The following is a 15,446-nucleotide window of genomic DNA, read 5'->3' on the forward strand; positions in this document are numbered from 1 at the left end:
TTTGAGGTTTTAAGTCTAGTAGTGATAGAAGCTGTAGAATATATTTAATGCAGAGGTGTTCTCAGTCTGTTAAGGTTTTAAAAATGTGTTGGTTGCAGGGGTTTGAGCATTTGAGAATGAACACTACAGTATTAAATAAGGAAACTTCTGTGAACAAACAATCACCCTTGTCAGTTTGTCAGCATAAGGTGCAGCTTGCTAAAAATAATGTGGTTCAAGAGCGCAATAAACCCTCTTTGTTGGAAGGTTATAATGTTCAGTTATTGTTGAAGCAGTTTAAGAGAGATGTTCATTCACATATCGGTCATTTTGGAGGCTCTAGGTTGTACTACTGTTGAATTGTATTGTGTTATACTGACTGGTGTTATATAATATTTTGGTCTTCCTATTATATCGATACATTTCTATGTATGTATAGAATCCGTGGTAGTAGGACTCCTAACCTGTGGTAGTGTACTGCCTATTGTTGACTATTTCACATAATATATTCAAAGTCAGTAATTATGGAGTGACTTTGATTTAAATTAAGATAGAAGCCAAGTTTCCATCAAATTTAAAAAACAATGTTAAAGGAATTTCCAGAAAATCTGCAAAATCCACTGCTGTGTTAACGTTAAGAGTTGGTTGTATCAATCGAAACAGTTGGGCGCATTCATTTTCTAGTAGGGTGCCATTAAACCATTGTAGAAGAAGAGTTTGCAACAAAATGAGGTAATTCAAGCGCGCCAGTCAAACCTCAATCTATGGAAAACCACATGGAAACATGGTGAAAATAGGCCATTTCAGTTTGAGGAACGTTCCAGTCTCCTCATCGCTCCACACCGATATGATGACAGGAGATACTAATGAAGGAATATGTTTGCTTTTTTGTTTGTTTGCAGACTTAAATCTGTTCTGTTGGTCTGACTCTCCATGTGAACATGTAAAAAGACAAACTACAACCAAAAAATGGTGTAAACTGACTGACAGCCCTGCTATTGAGGTTTGTATGCCTCAAACCTAACATTAATTCCACTTTTAATGCCACATGAACACACACACAGAAGCACACACTCGCTTCAGAGATAGGGACGCTCTGTTCACAGTAAATTATTTCTCATTTGTTAAGCTGTCAATCAAGATGTGTTCTGTCAAAAAGAAACTCATTTCCTACTTGGCCTCTGTGAATCATAATGGTGTGAGAGCTGAACTGAAATTGACTTTGTTTAGAGGAGGAGATTTGCAGAAAAAGGGGAATGTGACCAGAAAATGAATGCAACCTTTTACATGCGCACATTATTATTTTTTAAAGTGCAAAAATGGCCATAACATTGCTTTAGCCTAGCATGGTTGTAACAACTATTTTCAGATTAGATTTTACTACTGTGAAATCATTGGCCATGCTGTATAGCAGTTCAAAAAGAAAGAAAAACACTGAGACATTTCCTAATGCTTGCTCTGATGGATTCCTTCTATCTTCCTGGAGAGAAAGAAATGTCATTAAATAGCAAGGGCACAGGGACACCGTATCTGGATTGCATTCTGTGGTTTGAGATTTCTGCTGATAGTAATAGTATGTGTGCGGTACGAAAATTGTCTCTTTATCTAAAATGAAACATCTAACTGTGTTGCCACCAGATAAGCTGTTAGTGAGAAAGCATCCAGAATAAAGCACAATCAATGTAATACATCAATTCAAATTCAGTTGCTTACTGAAGACAATGCCTGTTTTCTTGGATCCTGATATAAAGCAGTCAAATATTAAAGGAATAGTTGGGAGATATGCCTAATTTGTTAGTTTAGCAGACTTTAAAGTGGCCTCCAGTCTTGATGCTACGTTAATGCCTACCCATGATCCACGGTTAAAAACCGCGAGGTAGGGCGCAGAGCAGTGAGGCAAAGCACAGCGCAGGTGTAGGTCACCATTGCTACTGGAACTGATTGCGCCTTGAAAAGTCAACGGCAATGAGGTCAAAGTTGAAATAATTTCAAATTGAAGCAGTACCACTTTCCCCATAAGAAAACAATGGAACGGCCAGCGCAGTGCGGTTTAACAGCAAATCATGTGTAGCTGGCTTTAAGCTAACCAGCAGCTAGCTTCAGCATGTACATGTACAGTATTTCCCAATACAAACGTAGGCCTGTATAAACTTAACATCCAACAATGCAACAGCACAGCTGGTGAGGGGGAGATTTTTTTTCTATTGTAGTATCAAGACAGGAATAAGGTGTACCTATAGAAACTAAAATATAGTGCTTATATAGCATATCATACTGCAAGATTTTCATAATTTTTGTTTAGTCATGAAGTTGATTTTTAATCACAACTTTAAAGATCTGGGGGGAAAAAAAACATACAAGTTTTTCATGACTCTCCTGTTTTTTGTAAAGCATTTAACCTTTGTAATAGAGACTCACAAGCCCAAAACATAAAAGAAAAAAATCCTGAATGAGTGAATTTTAACAGTTGGGTTTCAAACTCTCGTTTAACTCCCTTAGGAACATTGGCATCTTGAGCATTCTCCTGTAACTGAGAAAAGTCAAGTGGACTTCAGTGGCATTAACCCTCAAGGACAAAGCAGGGGTGATAGAAAAATGGTGTACTCTCACGAAGCACATCTTCCCCAGAATGAGAAGCTTTCGTCATCACTCATTGTCTGCCTAAGACTTATTGTGTAGTTTTTTTTCAAATACTTCCCTCAGACTTTCCCCTCCCCACGCAATGTCCGTGTATGACGTATGTTCGTATTGCTCAGTGTCCAGGGGATGTGAAGTAATGCATGTTAAATGTCCGGCCTTGATGGCTTCATAAGGGTTTTTCAAAGTAAAAGAGAAGATCAAGTCATTTAGATAAACAATCAACTATTTAAACAATTTGAATAAATGTTATCTGAATCATTTAAATGTACATAATATTTCTAACAATTATCAAATCCCTTTTCAGAATGAGTGACTGTACTTTACGCAATCAAAAATAGTTGACAGCATTGATTCATACATCACAATAAAATCCATTTGACTTTGGAGGAAGGACGGAATAATTTAGAAATGTCCATTTCATTTCCTCTCGTTTGACACATTGAGCAGAAAGGATACATTTTTCCGTCATGTTCAATTTATAGACGGCTTAAGAGTTGATATTGTGATGTGAGTTCAATCAAGACCAACAAATCATTTATGTCTTCTGAGAAATAAATTGGCCAAATGCTACATGCTTCAGCTGCTGTAAACTAGTAACTGTGAATCCCATTATGTCAGAAGTTAATTATTGTAGTCACGCTCAAATACTCTTTACTGCAGAGGGTTACGCTGTTGGATGCAGTCATTATCCAGCTCCAGCTTTCACTATGGTGCTATTCTTCTATTCCGCATTCTTGCTCCATCTTTTTTTCAAATGAACCTCTCGTATCCCTCAAAGTGCCATCTTAAACCAACTTTAAAACCAGAAAACGTTGCCAAGCGACCAGGTTAAACTGACATGGATAATTCTGGGACTGCAGGAACGACTCCTTTAATGAAAGCACTCAAGCTGATGATGGAGCCGAGCGTTGGTATTGAGTTAGATGCTTGATTGGGCTTGAGCTTCGTGGAAATGTAGCAACCAAATTAACCTTATAAATCCAGCCTTAACAACAGGTGGCAGACTCCACTATTGTGGGAGCATCCAGTTTCAGCTTACCTAGTGTGTATCTGCATATGTGTTGTTTTATGTTGTATCCACAACCAGAGACATCACTTGATGAGCTGTGATATCTTACACCCTTGTCTCTGCTTGTATGTGCACACAAGCACATGTGCACCTTTATTTTTAGGGCAGCTGCCTTGTGGCGGGGTCAAGCAGGGTGCCAAAGGACTGTGGTGAGAAGGACATAGCTCAAACTCCAAGTATGTTTCCACCAAGCATCCATCATCGTCCAGCTGACAGCTGACCCAGACACACCACCAGGTTGGCCGAAGCAAATTCTAGCATGTGCCTGAGCCGCTGTACTCCCGAGTTCATCTGCAGCCATCTGCTTTTGAACAAAACCCAACAATGTTAATGAGGACTTTTAAAGGGGTGGGATTGGGGAGTTATGGCTGGTGAGAGGTCACCCCAGCACAACAAACAGAAACCGAAGGTGGAGAGGATTTGACATGTCTGAGTGGTATAACATTTTCCTTTGAACCCTCAACTAATTCATCTTACTGTAGCTCTCATCTTTTGTGGTAGGGATTTGCAATATATTTAGGGATATGCATTTGCGTTGTTTCAAAGCGGTAAAAATGCCAGTAGGTGTTTTACAAAGACTTTAAGTGAGGTCATGCAAAGAGTACTTTCACTGGACAAAATGAGCAAATACTAGAAACAATATGTTTTCTTAAGACTGAGGTCTAACCTTTAGAACCAGACCAGTTTACTCATCATGGGGAGTAGTTCACTATTCAGCCTGTTTATATCGTCATCTGCGGCTATGGAGGAAGAGAGAAAATAACCCTGATGATGGCAATCTACAACACCACCCGACCATAGGTACAGTAACAAGAAATTGCAATACAGAAATGTTTAATGTACTTAATGTTTTCATCATTCAGGTAGTTTAGAAACAGAAAACATTAAATAGTAACACATTTATTGATAAGAGAGCACTGACAAGTTAATTCCCCACACACACATTTAATGTATCTTCATCAAAAATGTGTGTTTATGCATGTTATATATATATGTGTTCATATCTTTGAATAACAATATTTGTATTGGCCTCAAAAACCCAGTAGCCTATGTCAGGCTCTCCTACGGGGAGGATGTAATTCATTCACTCATTTAGAAGGACACAAAAACACTAAATCCATGTTTCATACTGAGTGTGAATTGAAATTTACTGGGGGAAAAAACATGGAAATAGCTACCGCCTTACCCTCTACATTCACATTCACATCATTGCTGTCTGTGACTTAACCGCAGCCACATTTGTTTGGCTTTTAAGTTAGTCATGTTAGTGTAAGCAAATTGATTTTTTTTTTACATTTTACATTTGGTACTCTCTCTCTCTCTCTCTCTCTCTCTCTCTCTCTCTCTCTCTCTCTCTCTCTCTCTCTCTCTCTCTCACACATCCTCGCGCGCAACGATTTGGTATCAGTCGCGCAGGCGGCAGTGCAAAACGCAGCGCGCGCACGTTTTCTTGACTCGCTCGCGGGACAGAAACGCCTGCAGCTGAGCTCGCGCTGTAATCTGTGACTACTGGAAATGGACAGCAACAACGGAGGAGCCGTGCAACGGTCAGGTAGGAAAACGAGTTTAATTCGTAGACTAGGCCTACATGTCGAAGCGGTTTCTCTGTTTGTGAGTCGTTTAGGACACTCGTAGACTGCTCTTGTGTGTCGACTAAATGTTTTTACAAATAATTCTAGAATAGCTCTCTTTCTAATGGGGTGAATGCAGTAATTTTGGCTAAAGCTGTCACAAACCATCAATATGATATTTACTCAAAATGCGTATACTTGTGTTAAAATACTACTACAGCTAAACAAAAGTAGTTATACTGAAGATCTTGAAAGAAACTTTGTCTGAGGAACCTAGTGCCGGGATGCAAAAATTTGGCCTTTTTAATTTTAGTTTCCGGGCACGTTTGTTCAAAATAGTTTACTCTCTAAGGGTTTCGGAGGCGCAAGCATGAAGTTATTCTAATATTGTTTGTTTTTTTAATCATTGTTTATGGTATAGTGATGTCTTGACAGCTGTGTTTTCCCGTAGATAAATGTTATTAAGAGGTTAATAAATGGAGTTATTATTTAAACCATTTGACTTAATGGATCTGTTGGCTCTGCACAGTCAGTCATGTCTGACACATTTTCACACACTGTGTGTGTGTGTGTGTGTGTGTGTGTGTGTGTGTAAGAAACACCTAAAGTATTCTGCAGAAGAAGTTGGAAAATAGAAGGGGGATCAGGTATAGAAATGTATTGACAACTTCAAATGTCAGCGCTGAAAAAAGTATTCATTTTTCATGGAGTGTTTTGCAAAATGCAAGAAACGCAAATAGCTTTGACTCTATTGTAATATCATGCCAAGAAGAAACAGAGTGAACTCTGATGTGTGGTTATTTGCTCTGTCTGAATATTGATCGTTTGGTCTGTAAAATGCAAGAAAATAATGAAAAACTAGCATCCTAATTTGTGTGTTAATAGTGTTGGTATTGTCAGACAGACAAAACCAAAAGGTGTTCACTACTGTCAGTGAAGACTAAAATAAACAGCAAATATTCACAGTTCAGAGAAATGTGAAATAAAGGATGATTGAAACAGCTGATTGATTTGTAAAGTAGTTACTGATTTATTCTCTAACCTGATTTAAAGGCTCAATACATCATTCAATATATGTTGAAACACCTTATGCGTCAGCCTTGCTTGTCATATTTCAGTTGTGCTTCTTCCTGTGTGTCTCACAGTGTCATTTTTTCGCGAGTGTTTCCATGGCTTACTCAGCTGCTACACAATTCAAGCAGAGTAGACCCACTCAAACACCCAGCACCGGCCACATCATCATCTTCTGCATCCTCTTTAAATGACCTTGCGCTCTTCCGTCCCTTTCTGCGTCAGCTTCAAACCCAAATTACTCCAAATGATGCCCGCCTGCCTGCCAAGCACCGCCGCATGCATCGCTGAAGAGATGTTATTCCCAAGTGCATGCAAGCAGTCATTTTTGCTGTGAACAAAAGGTCCTTGATTCATCAAATCCCGCGCCTCCTACTGCCCACTCTCCAGAGTGATGCTGTAATTTTCACTAGCACTCCTGTGTGCGGCTGGGAGAGTTGGTCGTGTTTTTGTCGTACCTTGTGCGATTATGTCGGGCTCTGAGGTGTGTACACTGCTGGGACAGACGCACTCTCTAAGCAGCATGACGACTTAAATTCACAAAATGATCTTCCTAAAGAAAGGCTAAGCTGACTTTTATATTTCATATTTCATATATAAGATGAACTCACTGGGACTTAGTTTAAATACGTGTTACATTAAAAATGTTAAGGAAACAGACTGATGACACTGCAGTGTATTTGAGAGGCAATACTGCAGATAATTGGGTTGCCTTTAAAAGAAGTGACAGTCTGAGCACATCAAGTCCTCAAAAAGGCAATTTCAGTGAGGAGCAATAAAAACTTTAGTTTCACCAGACCACTGCCAAAAGATCTGAGAGGTTCGGTTAGTTCATAGCTTTTAAAGTGGGTACAACAAATTGTGGTGAAAGGCCATCCAGTGCTTTGTGGACCAAGAAATATTCTTAAAGGCTGTTATAGGGAGCACTGGTGGACAAGCGCTGCCTATATAGAAATATGCCATATATATATATACTGTATGTATGTATATATGTATATGTAAATTACCTGTCTTACTAGTCCCCTGCCCAAAGCTTACTGTGTTGGTTCAGTGGCTCATTTTATAAAAGTGATTTGCAAATGTGCTCTCACGTCAGTAGCGAATTATTTAATAAATCAATTCAACAGAAAATGAATGGGCAACTATTTTGATAATCAAATTAATCGATTAATCATTTGTCATCTTACAAGTACAAAGAACCAGATGTCCCCTAATGTGCAGCTTCTCAATTTTCTACTGTTCTTTGTGTGATGTGATGGTAAACTGAATATCTTTTTGGACCTCTATGATTCCTAGATAAGTTCAGTTGCAGTGTTATGTGTGCATGACTTCTCCAAACTGTATTTGGCATTTATACTCTTGTTTTTTACAAACGGGTCAGAAATATTTGAAAGAAAAAAGGCCAAATGATTTCCGTAAACAGCTTGACGCTGGAGTTTTTTTTACAGGAGTAAATTGTGTATTTGTCGGGGACTGTTTTCAGCTGTGGAAACAGTGCGCTCGTGATTATATTCAGCTGCAGGACGGTGTATGTGGGATCGACTCAATATAACCTACAGTGCACAGTTGTAATCTCTGAGATATGATGGGAGGACAGGTCACTCCAGCTGTCTTCAGCTATCTTTCTGGAATGGTTTGAGAAATGACAATAATGATCTATAAAGATATAAAGACAGCAGTTGTGGATGTGTGGCTTTACCCTAGTTTCTACCTGCAGAGCCTGCGTTTACCTTCACGTTAAGCCAGGTTTGTACGGTCACACCCAAGATCTAGCAGCGCCTCACAATCCTCACTATCATGCACATGGCAATAGGTCACATTCACTGATTACTTCTTCTATCCCAAACACTGGTGATGAAGTTGAATGGCCAGCCTATCTTCTTTTCTCTTTCTCTCCCACTTCAGAGCGGTCTCCTCTCTAGTTTGGCATTTAGCCGCTGCCGCCTGTCTCAGTAAAAACCATCGGCTGTGAAATTGGGAATAATCACGTGGAACGAAATTGGGACCGGAGCAGCTTGAGCTCCAGCCTTTTGCTGTCAATGGACTCATGGCTCCTGCTGATCAAGTCCACCAGGGATTGAACAATCAGCCATAAAACATTTTTTTTGTCTTGTGGGCAGAATATTTTAGTATAGGTTTTGTCATCAGCATGACATAGCAAATATTCTTCTAATTCTTATTTAATTACCAAGAGCTGTGTTGTTTCTGTTTACACTAAGGGTATATCTCATTGACACTCCTAAATACTATTGCTAAGTGTTTGTTAGTATATTCCACGGAAAGTGTAAAAGTTTGACCAATGCATTATTGGCGCAGACACATTTCCTTTAATTGAAGAGCCTCTGGGTATAGTTGGCATGGTAAAATGAAATTAAATCAGGACAATAACACTACCATTAACACATACTGAAACCGCATTAGAAAAATATAAATATGTAGAAACAACAATCATTATTGTATGCTAACTGGAAACATTTTCCTATATCGTAATACCATTATGTACTAAAGAGTTTATTAGATTAAAAAGGACACCAAAGTCTTTTTAGGAATGACATGTTTGGAATATTATACAATACATCCTCTTAAATTCACCTTTTTATGGTATTTGCATAAATGTGTTTTATATCAAAATGTTCAGAACAAAGTCAGCTTTCCGTATAGTGATCCTCACATTTTTCTAGAGCAATGTGTAAAGAGATAGTTTGGCGCCAAAGCTAAAACGTTGATGTCACCTTTTTTTAAAGTTCTCAAGTCTCTTTTGAAAACAAACCTTAAGTTACGTTGTGTTGTACAAATTGTTTTGGTGCTTGACACGAGTTTATCAAAGTTAAACTTTTGTCAAAAATCAATTGTAGGCGCCAGTGTCCTCAGAGGGTTAATACCACTTTTTTTCAAAGCAAAAATTCAATATCACACTGAAATCTCATATTCACGTTCTTGAACGCTTGTTGAACACTTTTCTTGGCATAACTAATAATTATGTAAAAGTCATCAATTTCATTATCTTAGAAATACTCATGCAATACTTTAATACAAATAACTGTTAATAAGGCTTTTCTCCCAGTCTTACATGACACCCTGCAAGGATGCAGCTGCAGGTCTCTTTTAGAAAATATGTTTAACATTAAAACAAGCTCAGTCTTAGGTGATTTTTACTGTCTGACCAGAGGGTTTCCCAGAGGCTGAGCTAGCATTCAGGGCAAAGTTGGAAGAGCAGTAGTGCATTATAAATACTTCATCATGTTTGAGGTATTTACCTCCTTGCAGTAAATTGCTTTTCTACAGATAGACTGTAGCTTACAGCAGGTTAAAGGTGCGTATGGAGTGTACCGCCTGCTCTGTGGTGTCTAGGACCACAGGTCTTAAATCAGTCAGGGCCGTCTACCAACAGGATACCCTCAGCATGGTAACCTCCGTCATTTCCCTAATTTCAATACAATAAATCTTCATTAATACTCATTCAACATAATTTTCAAGTGGAAGCCTGATTTATGTTTTACTGACTTACTGTTTTGCCTAAAGTGAAGGATTATATGTTTATTTCTCAGCTAAGACTTAAGAAACCTGGTTGATTCCCATTGTTATCAAATTAGCTTTTTAAAGGCACTATATTTTCAGCAAGGTTAACAAAAAATAAAATTGTATTGGACATGTTGCATTATGCCTTTGCTTTTGAACAGAAGGGATGCGAATAAGGTTGTTTTTCTTTAATGAAGAATGTTTTGATTATTTTCTGGGAATCTTTAGAAAACCATAAAAATCACCACTGCAATTTTCCAGAGCGCAAGGTGATGTCTTCCCAATCAACAGTCTAAAACCCAATTAAAATTATAATACAACAGAGGGAAAAAAACTGATATGTAAAATAATTATAATAATATATTTACATATTTACATACAGTACATAGAGGAGAATGATAGAAAATACAAGTGAGGTGCATGTGATCAAGACAGATAAAACCAGAGTACTGTGGTGTCACATTCACCAGAGTGCTCCATAGCAGCCATTTTCTGCTTCTATTGTAGGATTTTATTTCCTCTGCAAATGTCCAATGTGAAAAGTGACACTTAAGACAACCAATCTGTCTTCATTCTGTATGGCTAATCTGGCAAAAGAAGATCAAGCATCAGTGATAATTTGCAATGGACATTGAAATTACAACTCATGGTCACCCTCAGAGGAGGCTTCCACCATTAAATGTGCAGCAAACACCTTATCACAACAGACCCACAACAGAATGCTTCTACCCCTGCCTCACTCAGACACACCAAAATGGATTTCTGCTTATGTCTCCCATCAAAGATGTAATGGCTCTTGGGTTGTGTGATTACAAGTCAGATGGCATTCTCCTTCACACAGTGGCAGCTTAAACCTGCCTCTGGACTGATAACTATGATCTTTATTTGGCTGCTCAGAAGTAAAGCCACCTCCCCGACTCTACTGACCCCCCCCTCCCTAACAAATGTCTGTCAGCTGGAGCCAAGGAATGGAAAAACAATCCTTCAAGGTGCTGCAAGAATATCAAAATGGCCACAATAGATCAATAGAAGACATGTAATGACAACACAAGCAGATCAATACTGTGCTGTAATAAACTTAAAAGTGTAGAGAGACAGGCTTTCTGTCTATAAGACTAAGTTAAATGTTTGGTTAAGTTTTCATAACTCATATATCACTACATTGACTGCATGAATCTTCTTCCCTGAGGTTGAATCATCAGCTTCCCTGTTTGAAGCCACACAACATATAAATGTTTTTATAAGATGCTGGACTGTTGATCCTTACAAGGCACAAACTTAACACATACCGACAAGGTCTCTCCTTTTACTCACACACACTGTTCTGTGTAAAAAAAAAAAGAAGGGCTGTCTGTCATCATGTCATGTAATGGCAACGCACAAGGTGCGAAAGTAAACACTAGTACAGTATGGCACAGATACTCTCTTAATTTCTCTAACTCAGAATATTTTTCAAAAATACTGGCAGTTAAGTTAGCAACACCCAAAATATTATCACAATTTACCTACATTTACTGCATTAACACTTACCATTCTGGCTCCTTGATGTCTGTAACATAGCAACCCTGATGGATAGTTGCTTTCTGAATCCCCATCATATGGACAGAGAGATGGGCAGGCACCTTGAGGGGGTATGTGGGAAGTTGGATTTTTTACGGTCCATTACCTCTCCATTCCCCTGTGGCTGCATTGCAAGTACAGATTCAACTGTGTGTGTGTGTGTGTGTGTGTGTGTGTGTGTGTGTGTGTGTGTGTGTGTGTGGGCGTGTGGTGTGCGCGTGTCGTGTGCGTGTGAAACACCTAAAGTATTCTGCAGAAGAAGTGTGGAAAATAGAAAGGGGATCAGGTATAGAAATTTATTGACACCTTTAAATGTTAGCACTGAAAAAAGTATTCATTTTTCATGGAGTGTTTTGCAAAATGCAAGAAACGCAAATAGCTTTGACTCTGTTGTAATATCAAACACAGTGAACTCTGATGTGTGGTTATTTGCTCTTTCTGAATATTGATTGTTGGTTATAAATGCAATAAATAATGAAAAACTAGCATCCTAATTTGTGTGTAATAGTGTTGGTATTGTCAGACAGACAAAACCAAAAGGTTTTCACTACTGTCAGTGAAGACTAAAATAAAAGCAATATTCACAGTTCAGAGAAATGTGAAATAAAGGATGATTGAAACAGCTGATTGATTATTAAAGTAGTTACTGATTTATTCTCTAACCCGATTTAAAGGCTCAATACATCATTCAATATATGTTGAAACACCTTATGCGTGAGTGTGTTCTCATTTAACTATGTTTGTGGGGTCCAAAAACCAGGAATACAGTATGTATGTGGGGTCCGCACAGCTTTGTAGGGCCAAAATGCTGGACCCTACAACTTTAAAGGGCTGTTTGAGGGTGAAGACTTGGTTTTGGATTAGGGTTAGAATTAGGTTATGGTTAAGGTGTGGGTGAGGGTAAGGGTTAAGGATAGGCATTTAGTTGTGATGGTTAATTTTAGGGTAAGGGGCAAGGGAATGCATCATGTAAATGATGGGTCCACACAAAGACAGTGAGATGCACTGGGTGTGTGTGTGTGTGTGTGTGTGTGTGTGTGTGTGTGTGTTTGTGTGTGTATATTTTTTAAACATCCTACAGACATAGTGAGAAAACAGTTGTCATGCCACGACCTATAGCAGAAACCCCAACAGTAAATCTACAGTAAATGCAAGTCACACAGTACAGCTGACCACATTGGAAGCCAGATTTCTGTCTAAAAGCATTACCCTGTCCATTTTAAAACCATTTCATTCTCATATTTACTCGGATCAAATAGCTTTGCTTCGCGTCTGATTTGTCATGCAGTCTCTCATTCTGCAGTTATTTTGCTCTTTGTTCATCCATTAAATGGTGTGTCACATTCTCTCTAATGGTCATTACCACTGAACACAAAAGACCAGTCAAGCAGGCCAAATTAAATGGTCGTTAATTGAAGGAGCCATTAAAGCAGGATCTGCTGCTCATCTAGTGCCGTCTGTTTCAGTTATGACTGAACCAAGGGAGCTGAGGGTGATCTCCACTAACAAGTTATGATCATCGGTAATCTCAACAATATAACTCTCATGTCCACTATGATAATGCATTGTTGTAAACTGTCCTGATTATAATTTATTGTTACAGTTACCATTTCCTTTCTACCTGCTACTCCATTTCCCGTGGAGCATTTAATCAGGTGATAGAGGAACACTTCAGGGTCCTCGGGGTAACAGCTGCAGAGAGCTCCATATTGTCTCATTCTGCAAAAATATGTTTTTGTTCAGTGTTGTGCAACCATCCATTTCAAGACTTGCTTTTAGTATTTGCAATACGGCTATTTTACTACCAAAGGTTTTATACGTTTTTATATCCTGATATCTATCCAGTCAAAGTCCAATTTGGGTCATTAGTTTGGGTTAATTTATGAAAACGTTTTTATTTTTAAGATATCTTATGTATCTCATATTGGGCTCAGTGGGACCAGTGATGCAGATGAAACAGGGGCAAGTTCAGAGGCAAATATTGTAAATATACACACAAAAAATGCCCTTTTTGTTTAAATGACACATGATTTAGATTTAGGTGTGTATCCATGATGTTGAGTCTCAATGATGGTGAAAGTTGAGTCTAATTGAAAGCAAGTGGGGATTGTTTAAAGTGAAGATATTAAACCTGCAATAAAATATATTTTTGGGGTAGCAGAGAACGAATTACAAACACAACATTGACATATCACCTTTTGTGTTGATATGATATAACATAGTGTACTGTTTTAATATAGTGGACAATTTCAGGTAATGCTAGTCAGCATTAACTGCTTTTTATTACACTATGTTAGAGGCTGATAAGAAATCAATTCAAACTGATTCATTTGTTAAAAACACTATTCAGTGTTTCTCCTTTCCCAAACAACAGTGAGATAATTCAGGCAATTAAACCCATTTTACCTGGGGAGTGCAACTAATTAAAAGTCAATCTAATTTAGCCTGTCAGGTTTCCAATACGAGTCAACACAGATAAGAACTTGGAGGAAGAATGATTAGGGGAGCGGGAGCGGGAACGAGCAGTGATCTTATCTGGAGTCATCTGTCAACATTGGGATGATTTGCTCCAGAAATAACACATCATTGAATTTCTTCACCATGTGATTAGATGCTTCAGTAATTATCATTGAGGTGAAAAGTAATTTAAACAAAATTCTCACTGGATAATTACTAATGCAGGTAGCTTAGAATCAACAAAATAACACATGGATATTTTCCTACACATTGGAAGCAGTAGCATTACTGATGTCTCCTGCCACTGGGTTTGGAAGGCACTGGAACTCTTCACAATGATTTAAGTTAATTTATTTAAATTAGTGAGTACATGACTTTCCCAACAAGAATTTTTATTTGCAAAATGAGATAAATTGCTCTTGTTAAGCACCAATTCCTCTCTTTAAATCTTCAATAGCAAAAAACAAGTTGTGAACAGCTGTAGACTACTTTTAAACTGACACATCACATTATACACAAGCTACTTGATTTAAAATACCGAAGGCACTTCAATTTTTTAAATTTTCTTTTATACTCAAAAATTAACAAAACAAACCATTACAAACAACACACCAAGACATGGAACACGTCCCAGAGCCAAGAAACAGAGAGGAAAGCTGGGAGGGAGGGAGACAAAACAACAAATGCAGAAACAGACACACACAAACACATACAGAAACAGACACACACACACACACACACTTAGACACAAGACAAGAGACCAATCACATGCGCAGCAAATGCTGCGCCAAGTGTCCAGGGTCCTTTTTCCGGCTCGCCATGGATGCGCGCCGTCAACAGTTCAATGTCCAGTACAGGCCAAAAGTTTGGTTACACCTTCTCATTCAATGCGTTTCCTTTATTTTCATGACTATTTACATTGTAGATGTAAATACTGAAGGCATCAAAACTATGATTACTGATTACTACTTTGCACACTTTGGGCATTCTCTTGATGTGCTTCAAGAGGTAGTCACCTGAAATGGTTTCCCAACAGTCTTGAAGGAGTTCCCAGAGATGCTCAGCACTTGTTGGCCCTTTTGCCTTCACTCTGCGTTCCAGCTCACTCCAAACCATATCGATTGGGTTCAGGTCATGTGACTGTGGAGGCCAGGTCATCTGGCGCATCACTCTCCTTCTTGGTCAAATAGCCATTACAAAGCCTGGAGGTGTGTTTGGGGTCATTGTCCTGTAGAAAAATAAATGATGGTCCAACTAAACGCAAACCGGATGGAATGGCATGCCGCTGCAGAATGCTGTTGTAGCCATGCTGGTTCAGTATGCCTTCAATTTGGACAGTGTCAGCAGCAAAGCACCCCCACACCATCACACCTCCTCCTCCATACTTGACGGTGGGAACCAGGCACATAGAATCCATCCGGTAACCTTTTCTGCTTTGCACAAGATACGGTGGTTGGAACCAAAAATTTCAAATTTGGACTCAGACAAAAGCACAGATTTCCACTGGTCTAATATCCATTCCTTGTGTTTCTTGGCCCAAACAAAAATCTCTTCTGCTTGTTGCCTCTCCTTAGCAGTGG

At 38.7% G+C, this 15,446-nt stretch overlaps 1 protein-coding gene across 2 annotated transcripts in view; it reads left to right on the forward strand.

Moving 5' to 3' along the window:
* The first annotated feature begins 5,101 nt into the window (after positions 1–5,101).
* LOC116671113 (zinc finger protein 385C) overlaps positions 5,102–15,446 on the forward strand; it is a 72,946-nt gene continuing 62,601 nt past the window's right edge. For both annotated transcript variants that reach the window (XM_032502072.1, XM_032502074.1), the window contains exon 1: positions 5,102–5,240. In XM_032502072.1, the coding sequence (XP_032357963.1) occupies positions 5,204–5,240 (37 nt within the window). In that variant the 5' untranslated portion in view covers positions 5,102–5,203. The remainder of the gene's footprint in view (positions 5,241–15,446) is intronic.

The sequence above is a fragment of the Etheostoma spectabile genome, chromosome 21 (genome assembly GCF_008692095.1).
Source record: "Etheostoma spectabile isolate EspeVRDwgs_2016 chromosome 21, UIUC_Espe_1.0, whole genome shotgun sequence".
Classification (NCBI taxonomy): domain Eukaryota; kingdom Metazoa; phylum Chordata; class Actinopteri; order Perciformes; family Percidae; genus Etheostoma; species Etheostoma spectabile.